The sequence below is a fragment of the Scyliorhinus canicula genome, chromosome 8, assembly GCF_902713615.1.
Source record: "Scyliorhinus canicula chromosome 8, sScyCan1.1, whole genome shotgun sequence".
Taxonomy (NCBI): Eukaryota; Metazoa; Chordata; class Chondrichthyes; order Carcharhiniformes; family Scyliorhinidae; genus Scyliorhinus; species Scyliorhinus canicula.
In genome coordinates this window covers 195,456,942-195,470,724 of record NC_052153.1, presented here as the reverse complement: position 1 = coordinate 195,470,724, position 13,783 = coordinate 195,456,942, and the positions used below count along the sequence as shown (strand labels likewise).

Genomic DNA, 13,783 nt, shown 5'->3' with positions numbered 1-13,783 from the left:
CATTCATGTTTCAAATTTGCAAGAAGACCGTTACATGGCATTTGATTAAATGCCTTTTGGACGTCTACCTGCATCATATCGTCCACATTACCCTCATCAACCCTCGGTCACCTTAGCAAACTTGCCTTCAACAAGCCTGTGCTGACTTTCCTTAGTCCCAAGCCGGGAATTGAAACTGGGCTGCTGGCTCTGTGAAGCAACAGTGCTAACCACTGTGCGACCATGGCGCACCAGATTGGTGGAGACAGTGAGTGGATCTGGAATGTTGTGTGTGAGAGTGTGGTGGAGTTGGGGGTCAATCAGAACTTTCGAAAGGCAGGTAGACATGCACGTGTAATCATTCCAAGATTTGAATCTTCAAAGTCACACTCAGTCACACTTCTATCATCCTGAATTTTTTTAAAACACTGAACACGAACTCTCCGAACTGGTTTTTATGCGATGTGGGTTCGAAGGTTCCAAGCTTCAGAATTCCTCTCGACGTTCCATGAGAATGCTCCCTGAAACCTCCCTCTATGACCACACGTTTGGTGAGCTCTCCCCGTATCTCCTCGTGTGTCTCGGGGGGGGGGGGGGGGGGGGGGGGGGGGGGGGTCAGGTTCTGTGACCTGTCTTTAGCCCTGTGAGGTTGTTCTATGTTCATGGAAGTACAACTTTGTTGTTGTTGGGGAAGTATCTCTTTAAGAGGGCTTGTTCGCGCTATCCCCTCTGTTAAAGGTGCAGAATTATTGTCCGTTTGTCTGTTGCAGGTTCACACGATTCGTTCAGCTTCTACATCGATGAGTCGTCGCCGGTTGGACCGGAGCAGACGGACACGGTGCAGAGCTTTGTCTCCGTGTTTGGTGCTGTGGCCAAGAAGCTGATGAGGAGATGGTTGGCCACGCAGAGCCTGACCTTCAGGAGCCAGCTACAGGGCGGCATCCGCTACTTTGACCTGCGCATCTCCACCAAGCCGAGGGATCCCGACAACGAGCTTTACTTTGCTCATGGACTGTTCAGTGCCACCGTGAGGGAAGGTTTGGAGGAGATCAATGCCTTCCTGGCGGAGCAGCCGAAAGAGGCCATCATTTTAGACTTCAATCACTTTTACGGGATGCAGAAGTCGCACCACGAGAAGCTGATCCAGATGCTGAGGGAGTGTTTCCAGAATCGACTGTCTCCCGTGATCTTTGCCCAGGAAGTCAGCCTCCAGTATCTCTGGGAAAAGGGCTACCAAGTATTGGTTTTCTACCACAATCCCGTGGCCCTGGAGGTCACCTTTCTCTGGCCGGGTCAAATGATGCCATCTCCCTGCCCAAACACCACTGACCCCGAGAAACTGATCCACTTTGTCCAGGCGTCCATCACTGACCGGCGCAGTAAGGGGACCTTCTTCGTGTCCCAACTGGTCCTGACTCCCAAAGCCAGCACCGTGATGAAAGGTGTCGCGAGCGGACTGCGTGAAACCATCACTGAACGGTAAGGTCAGAGGGACCGATTTGTCAGATGGGCATTTAAAACCCTCCATCTATTGCTGATAGTGAGGGATAGAGTTAGGGCAGGAGGGAGGGGATCAAATATCCCCAATTTGCATTTCGGGTGAGAAAGGATCTCTGCCTAGACTTCAAAATACACGGAAACCCTCCAAAACGGATTGCCACAGATCAGGGAGGCCGGGGTTCAGGAACAATGGAGAGTACATTGACAGCGACTGGCAGTTTTGCCATCTTCCCAACTGTAACTGTGGAAGATTGTAGAAAAAGCTACACAGTCAGGAAGATGCTTTATAGATGTTAATACAGTAGGAAGGGAGGCAATGGCTTAGTGGTATTGTCGGTGTTCTGCAGACCCAGGGTTAATGCTCGGGGGGGGGAAGCTGGGTTTGAAACTCACCAGAACACGGGGTGAAATCTGAATTCGATGAAAATCTGACTATGAAGCCACATCTGCTGCGATTAAAAACCCATCTGGTTCACTAATGGTCTTATTCTGCCAAACTTACCTGGTGTGGTCTCCACGTGACTCCAGACCCACAGCAATGTGGCTGGGATAACTCTCAAACGCCCACTGAGACACTGAAGGGGGATTAGCGACGGGGAAACAAAGGCTGGCCTGGCCGCTGGCACCCATAACCCAGGAATGATTTAAAATCAAGAACAGGGAAAGACAAGATCTATATTTTAGAAAGAACAGAGACAGCCTTGATTGTGGAGGAGCAGGTCATCAAAGGAAAGTGGAGAGGGAGCTTTACTCTTTTTTTATAATCACCATTATTGTTACAAGCAGACTTTCATTAGTACTGCAGTGAAGTTACTGTGAAAATCCCCCAGTCACCACATAGGCCTGTTCGGAAACACAGAGGGAGAATTAAAAATGTCCAAATTACCAAACAAGCACTTCTTCCTGGACTTGTGGGAGGAAACCGGAGCACCCGGAGGAAACCCACACAGACACGGGGAGACCGTGCAGACTCCTCACAGACAGTGACCAAAGTCGAGAATCGAACCTGGGACCCTGGCGCTGTGGAGCAACAGTGCTAACCACTGTGCTACCGTGTATCTAACCCCGTGCTGTATCCTGTCCTGGGAGTGTTTGATGGGGACAGTGTAGAGGAAGCTTTACTCAGTATCTAACCCCGTGCTGTACCTGTCCTGGGAGTGATTGATGGGGACAGTGTAGAGGGAGCTTTACTCTGTATCTAACCCCGTGCTGGACCTGTCCTGGGAGTGTTTGATGGGGACAGTGTAGAGGGAGCTTTACTCTGTATCTAACCCCATGCTGGACCTGTCCTGGGAGTGTTTGATGGGGACAGTGTAGAGGGAGCTTTACTCTGTATCTAACCCCATACTTTACCTGTCCTGGGAGTGTTTGATGGGGACAGTGTGGAGGGAGCTTTACACTGTATCTAACCCCGTGCTGTACCTGCCTGGGAGTGTTTGATGGGGTCAGTGTAGAGGGAGCTTTACTCTGTATCTACCCCCGTGCTGTACCTGTCCTGGGAGTGTTTGATGGGGACAGTGTAAAGGGAGCTTTACTCTGTATCTAACCCCGTGCTGCACCTGTCCTGGGAGTATTTGATGGGGACAGTGTAGAGGGAGCTTTACTCTGTATCTAACCCTGTGCTGTACCTGTCCTGGGAGTGTTTGATGGGGACAGTGCAGAGGGAGCTTTACTCTGTATCTAACCCCGTGCTGTACCTGTCCTGGGAGTGTTTGATGGGAACAGTGTAGAGGGAGCTTTACTCTGTATCTAACCCCTGCTGTACCTGTCCAGGGAGTGTTTGATGGGGACAGTGTAGAGGGAGCTTTACTCTGTATCTAACCCCGTGCTGTCCCTGTCCTGGGAGTGTTTGATGGGGACAGTGTAGAGGGAGCTTTACTCTGTATCTAACCCCATGCTGTACCTGTCCTGGGAGTGTTTGATGGAGACAGTGTAGAGGGAGCTTTACTCTGTATCTAACCCCATACTGTACCTGTCCTGGGAGTGTTTGATGGGGACAGTGTAGAGGGAGCTTTACTCTGTATCTAACCCCATGCTGTACCTGTCCTGGGAGTGTTTGATGGAGACAGTGTAGAGGGAGCTTTACTCTGTATCTAACCCCGTGCTGTACCTGTCCTGGGAGTGTTTGATGGGGACAGTGTAGAGGGAGCTTTACTCTGTATCTAACCCCGTGCTGTACCTGTCCTGGGAGTGTTTGATGGGGACAGTGTAGAGGGAGCTTTACTCTCTATCTAACCCCGTGCTTTACCTGTCCTGGGAGTGTTTGATGGGGACAGTGTAGAGGGAGCTTTACTCTCTATCTAACCCCGTGCTGTACCTGTCCTGGGAGTGTTTGATGGGGACAGTGTAGAGGGAGCTTTACTCTGTATCTAGCCCCGTGCTGTACCTGTCCTGGGAGTGTTTGATGGGGACAGTGTAGAGGGAGCTTTACTCTCTATCTAACCCTGTTCTGACAGTAGGTGCCTGAAATGGAATGTCTTGCATTTCCAGCACTAATATTCTGTCAGTAACACAAAGGAAAAAGATTGTTACGTTTGAAATTGACAGCAACCTGTTGTGCAATATTGTTAAGGATTGAGAGACAGTCTGAGTGGACTTACTGGAGGGTCTGTCAGCTTGCCTGAATGTCACAGTGACTTTTGCCTGTTGCAGCTTGGCACCAACACCCATGTGACTGCCCAGCCAGCCCCCCCTCCCACCCTCTCTCTCTCTCTCATCCCCACCCCACCCACCCCCACCCCCTGTCTCTCTCTCCCACACCCCCACCCCCTCTCTCTCTCTCTCTCACCCCCACCCCACCCACCCCCACTCTCTCTCTCTGCCCCCCACCCTTTCCCCCCCTCTCTCTCTCTCCCCCTCTCTCTCTCTCACACCCCCACCCCACCACCCTCTCTCTCTCACCCCCACCCCACCCACCCCCACTCTCTCTCCTGCCCCCCACACCACCCCCTCTCCCTCTCACTCTCTCACCCCCCACCTCACCCCACCCCCCTCTCTCTCTTCGCCCCCACCCTCTGAGAATGAGCAAAGAGATGTGTCCAACCAGGGGCTGGTTTAGCTCACTGGGCTAAATCGCTGACTTTTAAAGCAGACCAAGCAGGCCAGCAGCACGGTTCGATTCCCGTACCAGCCTCCCCGGACAGGCGCCGGAATGTGGCGACTAGGGGCTTTTCACAGTAACTTCATTGAAGCCTACTCGTGACAATAAGCGATTTTCATTTTCATTTTCTTTTCATTTTCATTTTCAATAGTTTCAACACCAGAAATCAGTCAGAATCTTCCAATAAGCATGGGTCAGAGTATTTAACTTGTCACAAGGGAATTCAGTGACTGCACACAGCAGAAATTGATGAATGATCAAGATTCTCCTTCCAATAACTGGAGGATGGAGTGATTGTGGTAACGGGATAGTGATAGTGAGAATAAATGGGATTGAGGGATATGGGGAGAAGTTGGGTAGGTGGAGGGATAGGGGGAGAAGATGGGTAGGTGGGATTGAGAGATACGGGTTGAAGGTGGATAGGTGGGATTGAGGGATATGGGGGGTAGGTGGATAGGTGGGATTGAGGGATATGGGGGGTAGGTGGATAGGTGGGATTGAGGGATATGGGGGGTAGGTGGGTAGGTGGGATTGAGGGATATGGGGAGAAGTTGGGTAGGTGGAGGGATAGGGGGAGAAGATGGGTAGGTGGGATTGAGAGACACGGGTTGAAGGTGGATAGGTGGGATTGAGGGATATGGGGAGAAGGTGGGTAGGTGGAGGGATAGGGGGAGAAGATGGGTAGCTGGGATTGAGGGATACGGGTTGAAGGTGGATAGGTGGGATTGAGGGATACGGGTTGAAGGTGGATAGGTGGGATTGAGGGATATGGGGGGTAGGTGGGTAGGTGGGATTGAGGGATATGGGGGGTAGGTGGGATTGAGGGATATGGGGAGAAGGTGGGTAGGTGGAGGGATAGGGGGAGAAGATGGGTAGGTGGGATTGAGGGATATGGGTTGAAGGTGGATAGGTGGGATTGAGGGATACGGGTTGAAGGTGGATAGGTGGGATTGAGGGATATGGGGGGTAGGTGGGTAGGTGGGATTGAGGGATATGGGGAGAAGGTGGTGACAAGGGTAATCAGGATATAATATAATAAAAAAATCTTTATTGTCAAAGTAGGATTACATTAACAGTGCGACAAAGCCACTATGAAAAGCCCCTCGGGATTGAGGGATATGGAGAGAAGGTAGAGCCTATCAACAAAAAAACAAGACAATTAAAACTAATACCACCCTCTCAGTCTGCTCTCGATCATCAGCAAAGTGATGGAAGGAGTCATCAACAGCGCTATCAAGTGGCACTTACTCAGCAATAACCTGCTCACGGACACTCAGTTTGGGTTCCGTCAGGGTCACTCAGCTCCTGACCCCATTACAGCCTTGGTTCAAACATGGACAAAAGAGCTGAATGCCAGAGGTGAGGGGAGAGTGACTGCCCTGGGTGACATCAAGGCAGCATTTGACCGAGTGTGGCATCAAGGAGCCCGAGCTAAACTGGAGTCAATGGGAATCAGGGGGAAACTCTCCGCTGGTTGGGGTCATACCCGGCACAAAGGAAGATGGTTGTGGTGGTTGGAGGTCAGTCATCTCAGCTCCAGGACATCACTGCAGGAGATCCTCAGGGTAGTGTCCCCGGCCCAACCATCTTCAGCTGCTTCATCAATGACCTCCCTTCCATCATAAAGTCAGAAGTGGGGATGTTTGTGGATGACTGCACAATGTTCAGCACCATTCGCAACTCCTCAGATACTGAAGCAGTCCCTGTCCAAATGCAGCAAGACCTGGACAATATCCAGGCTTGGGGCTGACTAGGGGCAGGTTACATTCACGTCACACAAGTGCCTGGCAATGACCATCTTCTACAAAAGAGGATCTAACCACCGTCCCTTGACATTCAATGGCATTACCGTCGCTGAATCCCCCACAATCAACATCCTGGGGGTTACCATTGATCAGAAACTGAACTGGACCCAGCCTCATTAATACTGTGGCTACCAGAGCAGGTCAAAGACTAGGAATTGTGTATGAAAATTGAAGCCTCTCTGAGTTCTGTACCTCCCCTTCGAGTCTCAAGTGACTGACTCCATCCTTCTCCCTGGAAACTGTAGCCCCCCCGATGCCCCTTTGCCATTTTATTCAATTGAGTAAAATAAACTTCTGTTTATCCAGCACATTTCATATCCACCAAACATCTCAATGTGCTTTACGGCCAAATTAACAATTCTCCATAAATACAAAGTATTGTTGTTTGGGGAGAGGGGGCAAGAGTTCCTTGATTGGGTTCAGGAGAATTTTGTACAGCAACCTGTTTCCTATCCAGCGAGGTGCTGTTAGACCTGGTGCTCAGAAACGAGTTGGCCAAGTAGATCAAGTGTCAGTGGGAGAACATTCGGGGCCAGTGATATTCATAGGATCATAGAATTTACAGTGCAGAAGGAGGCCATTCAGCCCATCAAGTCTGCACCGTCTCTTGGAAAGAGCACCCTACCCAAGCCCACACCTCCACCCTATCCCCATAACCCAGTAACCCCACCCAACACTAAGGGCAATTTTGGTCACTAAGGGCAATTTATCATGGCCAATCCACCTAACCTGCACATCTTTGGACTGTGGGAGGAAACCGGAGCACCCGGAGGAAACCCACGCAGACACGGGGATAACGTACAGACTCTACACAGACCGTGACAGACAGTGGCCCAAGCCGGATATTGTACGTTATAAGGTTTGAGCTGAATGTGGAAAAGGACAAAGAACAGTCCAGAGTATCGTAACAGTATCCGAATGCAACCCAACCCTGACAGCACCGTGGGTGTACGTACACCACATGGTGTGCAGCGGGTTCAGGAAGGCTGCTCATCACCACCTTCTCAAGGGGCAATTAGGGATGGACAGTAAATGCTGGTCCAGTCAGCGACGTCCGCATCCTGAAGAGGACAGCTGATAATGAATCAGGAGGAAGCCGATTTCAATGGGGCAAGTTTGGACCTGACCCAGATACATTGGAGTCGAGGGTTAACAGTCAGTGGGTCGCATTTGAAGAGGTAGTTCAGGCTCATAGATAGAACATTACAGCACAGAACAGGCCCTTCGGCCCTCAATGTTGTGCCGAGCAATGATCACCCTACTTAAACCCACGTAACCCGTATACCCGTAACCCAACAATCCCCCCATTAACCTTACACTACGGGCAATTTAGCATGGCCAATCCACCTAACCCGCACATCTTTGGACTGTGGGAGGAAACCGGAGCACCCGGAGGAAACCCACGCACACACGGGGAGGACGTGCAGACTCCGCACAGACAGTGACCCAGCCGGGAATCGAACCTGGGACCCTGGAGCTGTGAAGCATTGATGCTAACCACCATGCTACCGTGAGGCCCCCTGAGGCTCAGTAGGTATATTCCCTCGAAAGGGGAACGCAGGGCAAACAAATCCAGAGGCCCCTCGATGACAAAGTAGACAGACATTGAGATGAGGTGAGCCTGGAAAATAACAAAAACAAGGAAATCCAAACATTTTTCATGGGCACATAAATAATAAGAGGGGGATCAGGCCGATTGGGGGTGGAAAGGGGCTTTACACATGGAGGCTGATGGCATGGCTGAGGTATTAAATGAATACTTTACCAAGTCTTCACCAAGAAAGAAGATGCTGTACAGGCCACGGTGAAAGAGGAGGTAATTCGGAGAGGACAGTCGCACAGTGGGCAGCACTGTTGCTTCACAGCTCCAAGATCCCAGTAACTCTCCGTGCGGAGTCTGCACGTTCTCCCCGTGTGCGCGTGGGTTTCCTCCCACAGTCCAACATATCCTGAGCGGGTTTGATCGGGAGGATGAGGAGAGGATCCTCCTTCTCCTGGGGGAATCTAGAACTCGGGGACAGTTTTAAGGGCTCCCCGATTTAAGCTGGAGTTCTGGAATTTCTTCTCCAACAGGGCTGTTAAACTTTGAGATTCTCTTCCCGAAAGGGCAGTGAGATCTGGGTCGTTGAGTATATTCCAGACTGAGGTAGACAGATTATTGACGAGTTGGGGGTTTGTGTGTGAGGGTGGGGGGGGTGGGGGGGGGGGGGAGCAGACAGGGAGGTGGGGCGCACACCACAATCAGATCAGCTCTGAATCTGTTGGGTGGCAGGGCATGCTCGCTGGTCTGAATGACTTCCTCTTCGCCCTATTGAGAGGGACCTTGAATAACGATGGGTGTTGGGGTTGGGAATGCATGGGGAGGTTTTTTAAAAATGAAATTGGCTTTTGAAAGGCGTGTGTTTTCTGGCCTAAAGGGCCCGTGTCTTGAAATAATTGTCCGTTCTTTTCCAATCACAGAGCTCTCCCATCAATAATCCAGTGGATTAAATCCCAGAGACCTGGAGAGAATGGAGTCAACATTGTGACAGCCGACTTTGTGGAGCTGGGGGACTTTATCAGCACCGTCATCGGACTCAATTACCTCATGGATGAAGGAGCAGCCAATACAACCTGAGCAGCCTCTCTAGAGGCTCCCGTGTTACCCACCCTTGCGGCTATAAGCCTGTACCCCTGTTGCTACAGTGTTTGCAAATCTTTCTGTGAGTGCCTGTCTAGTGAGTGTCATTGATAAACTAAAGCCAGCTTGATGAAGCCGCTGGGGCTGTTGGTGTCAGTAAACCATCACCAACCTCGTACACATTGGAAAGTTGGATAAATTCACTCCCAACTTGGGGCCCAGCCCTGGGACATTCAGTTCCGTCACCCACTCGATCTGAACTGACTAAATGCTGCTGAGGTTGTAATTCAATCCTTTAATCACTAAACTCCAGTGAAACACACCCTGACATCTCCAAGCACCATTCGCAACCAATCATCTTCTCTGAACGGCATTGCCCATCAAATTGGTCACAATCCTGGGCCAATGCGCTGGTCAGTGCTGCCATCTTCCTGTTCTTTACAGCATAAATTTCTATTTGAGTAGTTTACCTGCACAGCACCATGGCCACCCTTCCCCCACCCATCAGAGAGACCACCCTTTCCCCCACCCATCAGAGAGACCACCCTTTCCCCCACCCATCAGGGGGAATGATTGACATGGGGCTGGGGTTAATGATTGACAGGGGGGGGTGGGGAATGGTTTGTTGTTGGGGGGGGGTCAGTGATTGAGGTGGGGGTTTAGGTGGGTGGTGGGGGGGGGGGGATGTTGGGTGACGGGTGACCCTCACACTGAGTGTTGAATACTGATATTTACCTGTCGACAGATTCCGTTTTTATTGATCTGCAACAGTGACATTCTCATATTCCCAACAGGAGCAGTCCATTCAGCCCATCCAACCTGCTCCTACATTCACTGGCTAATGTGTTTCTTCGCTGTGACGTGATCAAATCCTTTGAAACGCTTCAACCTGACCGGCCCCTCAATCTTCAAACTGAAGAGTTGTGACTCGGTCGTTTTTCTATCAGCGATTCGGGGGTAGATTTCTTTCTGTAATATTAGTGTTTGTTTAGCTTTCCCAGTTTTGAGGTGATTCCTGCTGTTTGAGTTACAATAAACCTAGTCACAAAATGTGAGTTGAGAACTGTGAAGCTGGTAGCAGTGGGAGGGTCAGCAGTACAGCGTTTGCTGATGTCTGGTGCAACACTCCCTGTCACAGAGTCATCGAGGCCCACAGCACAGAAAAGGCCCTTCGGCCCATCACGTCTGCGCCTGTCAAAAACAGCCCCCTACCCATTCCAATCCCATTTCCCAGCACTTGGCCCATAGCCTTGTCTGCCCCGGGATTGCAACTCTGCATCTAAATATTGCTTAAATGTTGTGAGGGTCTCTGCACCCACCACCCTTTCAAGCAGCGAGTTCCAGACCCCCACCACCCTCAGGGTGAAAAGGTTTCCCCTCACATCCCCTCTCAACTTCCTGCCCCCTCACCTTAAATCTCTGCCCCTGGTCATCGGCCCCTCCACCAAGGGGAAACATTTCTTCCTGTCTACTCTATCCATGCCCCTCATAATTTTATACACCTCAATCATGCCCCCCCCCCCCCCCCCTCTCAGTCTCCTCTGCTCCAAGGAGCGCCACGGTAGTACAGTGATTAGCACTGCTGCTTCACAGCGTCAGGGATCCAGGTTTGATTCCCGGCTGGGTCACTGTCTGCGCGGAGTCTGGACGTTCTCCCCGTGTCTGCGTGGGTTTCCTCCGGGTGCTCCGGTTTCCTCCCACAAGTCCCGAAAGACGTGCTGTTAGGTGAATTGGACATTCTGAATTCTTCCTCTGTGTACCCGAACAGGTTCCGGAATGTGGCGACTAGGGGATTTTCACAGTAACTTCATTGCAGTGTTAATGTAAGCCTACTTGTGACAATAATAAAGATGATTATTATCATTAGAGTAAAGCTCCCTCTACACTGTCCCCATCAAACACTCCCAGGACAGGTACAGCACGGGGTTAGATACAGAGTAAAGCTCCCTCGACACTGTCCCCATCAAACACTCCCAGGACAGGTACAGCACGGGGTTAGATACAGAGTAAAGCTCCCTCTACAGGGTCCCCATCAAACACTCCCAGGACAGGTACAGCACGGGGTTAGATACAGAGTAAAGCTCCCTCTACACTGTCCCCATCAAACACTCCCAGGACAGGTACAGCACGGTGTTAGATACAGAGTAAAGCTCCCTCTACACTGTCCCCATCAAACACTCTCAGGACAGGTACAGCACGGGTTTAGATTCAGAGTAAAGCACCGTCTGGTGTTGAGGGTGGATCAGGAACTTACTGCTCTCTCTGCTGGTGAGATTGAGTCGGCACATTATAGGAAAAGATCAACATTGAAATGTCATTTTGCAGTCTCTGTGCCGTCTGTGTCACAAGTTTCCGCGCACTGACCCTTCGAATGCCCATTGAATTGTAAGTGGTGACCATGTGATGCAAATCTGTAATGTTGTGTGTCTTTGCAGCTAGGGCAGACATCTATTACTACCTGTAGACTGTGGCTTTCTCCTGCTGTGTGTATGATAACAAAGTAATTGTTCAGTGTCTCTGTATCAGCCTTGTTTACTGCAGACAGTTACTGCAGAATGCAGATGTAATTTGCTGTATAAAAATAACAACAATGTCGATTAATTTGTTCTCAAATATTTAAAGTGAAGGAATGAAGGAAAATTTTCAGTATTGGACATTATTTATATAGAACATAGAACATCCGGTGCAGAAGGAGTCCATTCGGCCCATCGAGTCTGCACCGACCCACTTAAGCCCTCACTTCCATCCTATCCCCATAACCCAATAACCCATCCTAACCTTTTTTGGTCACTAAGGGGCAATTTAGCACGGCCGATCCACCTAACCTGCACGTCTTTCGGGACTTGTGGGAGGAAACCGGAGCTCCCGGAGGGAAACCCACGCAGACACGGGGAGAACGTGCAGACTCCGCACAGACAGTGACCCAGCGGGGAATCGAACCTGGGACACTGGCGCTGTGAAGCCACAGTGCTAACCACTGTGCTACCGTGCCGTATGTAATTGAGGAAAAAGAGACCCTCCGCCCAACACCAATCCCCACCCCCATAACACAAACCCCCACCCCCCCAACATAACCCCTCCCCCACATCCACACACCCAGAGAAACCAACACACTCCGATCCACACACACCCAAACACCCCCCCGCCCCCCTCCACGCACACACACACAGAATACACAACACCCCCAAACATACCCACACAGACACAGGGAAAATGCACAGCACCCTCTCCCACACACACGCAGTATGAATACACAGCACCACACCCACCCATCCCCAGACAGTGAGCATACACAGCACCCCCACACACACACAGTGACAACACACCACCCAGGCACGCACACATAGTGAGAATACAAAGCACACACACAGACAGTGAGAATACACATCACACACACACGATACACAGCACCCACACACACACACACAGTGAAAATACACATTACACACAGACACACACACAATGAGAAGACGCAGTACACACACACACATAGTGAGAATACACAGCACCCACACAGACAGTGAGAATACACATCACACACACAATACACAGCACCCATACGCACACACATAGTCAGAATACACAGCACCCGCACACACACAGTGAGAATACACAGGACCCACACACACTGAGAATACACAGTATCCACCCACACAAACACAGTGAGAATACACAGTACCCACATGTACTACACACACAGTGAGAATACACATCAACACACGAACACAGACACACACACACAATGAGAATACACAGTACACACACACACAGTGAGAATATACAGCACTCACACAGTGCAACGACACATCACACACGCATGATACACAGCATCCTGACACGCACATAGTGAAAATACACAGCAGCCACACATACAGTGAGAATGCACAGTACCCACACATACACACAATGAGAATACATACCACCCACACACAGAGAATATGCACAGTACCACACACACATACACACACTGAAATACACAGCACCCAGACACGCACACATCATCAGAATACAAAGCACCCCCACACACACAGTGAGAATGCACAGCACCCACACAGACAGTGAGAATACACAGCCCCCAGACACGCACACATCGTCAGAATACAAGGTCAGCCAGGGGTGCGTGGGCAGGGCATGTCGGGGGTGGGGCAGGGGAGCAATGGGGGAACTGGAGTGCCGTGGGGTGGAATTCATCAGATGCCCTGTTTGGCCAGGCAGCGGATTGTATAAATGTTGACATGGACCAAGCCCGCCTGCGGATTGCCCCATGTCGCCCAGCACTCACCGAGCCTTAGGGCATGTCCTACATCAACAGGAATGGGTTCCAATCCCTGAACATTCAGTTTGTCTGTGCCCACCGCATGAAGATCAAGCCCGTGTGTGCATGTTTCCCCGGGAGTGTGCATTACAGCTACATCCGGGGGCAGTCAGACACCCCCAGCCTCTTCGAGGACCACTCCAGGGTAATGATGCCAATACGGATGCTGCCATCGAGCGGGGCACGGATTGCTCAGAATGTGCTTCCCATGCCTGGACTGCTCTGGTGGTGCCCTGCACTACACCCTCCAGAGGGTTGCCTGCTTTGTGGTGGTCTGCTGTGTCCTCACCACCTGACACAGCACTGGGGCGACGTGCTGGAGGTGGAGGGAAAGGAGAAACTGGCCACCTCCGAGAACGAGGAGGCGCCGGACCCGGAACGGTTGGAGAACGAGCTCGGGGACGACCCGCAGGGCCAGCAAGACGATGGAGCTGGGGAAACGGCGAAGGTTCTGTGGGTCAGAA

At 51.1% G+C, this 13,783-nt stretch overlaps 2 protein-coding genes across 2 annotated transcripts in view; one reads left to right on the top strand and one right to left on the bottom strand.

Moving 5' to 3' along the window:
* Positions 1-222: 222 nt before the first annotated feature.
* On the top strand, positions 223-9,603 carry plcxd3 (phosphatidylinositol-specific phospholipase C, X domain containing 3). The gene is made up of 3 exons (XM_038803916.1): positions 223-362; positions 718-1,458; positions 8,845-9,603. The coding sequence occupies exons 1-3, from the start codon at positions 223-225 to the stop codon at positions 8,999-9,001; spliced, it is 1,038 nt and encodes a 345-aa protein (XP_038659844.1). The 3' UTR covers positions 9,002-9,603.
* Positions 9,604-9,835: 232 nt separating this feature from the next.
* Positions 9,836-13,783, bottom strand: part of fbxo4 (F-box protein 4) — a 19,342-nt gene continuing 15,394 nt past the window's right edge. The window contains exon 5 of the mRNA XM_038803915.1: positions 9,836-10,022. Within this exon, the coding sequence (XP_038659843.1) occupies positions 9,836-10,022 (187 nt within the window). The remainder of the gene's footprint in view (positions 10,023-13,783) is intronic.

Coding starts and splice junctions, on each gene's coding strand:
- plcxd3 (XM_038803916.1), top strand. CDS start 223: ATGGCGCACCAGATTGGTGGAGACAGTGAGTGGATCTGGAATGTTGTG. Junction 363..717: donor CCAAGATTTGAATCTTCAAA/GTCACACTCAGT, acceptor CCTCTGTTAAAG/GTGCAGAATTATTGTCCGTT. Junction 1,459..8,844: donor CGTGAAACCATCACTGAACG/GTAAGGTCAGAG, acceptor TTCCAATCACAG/AGCTCTCCCATCAATAATCC.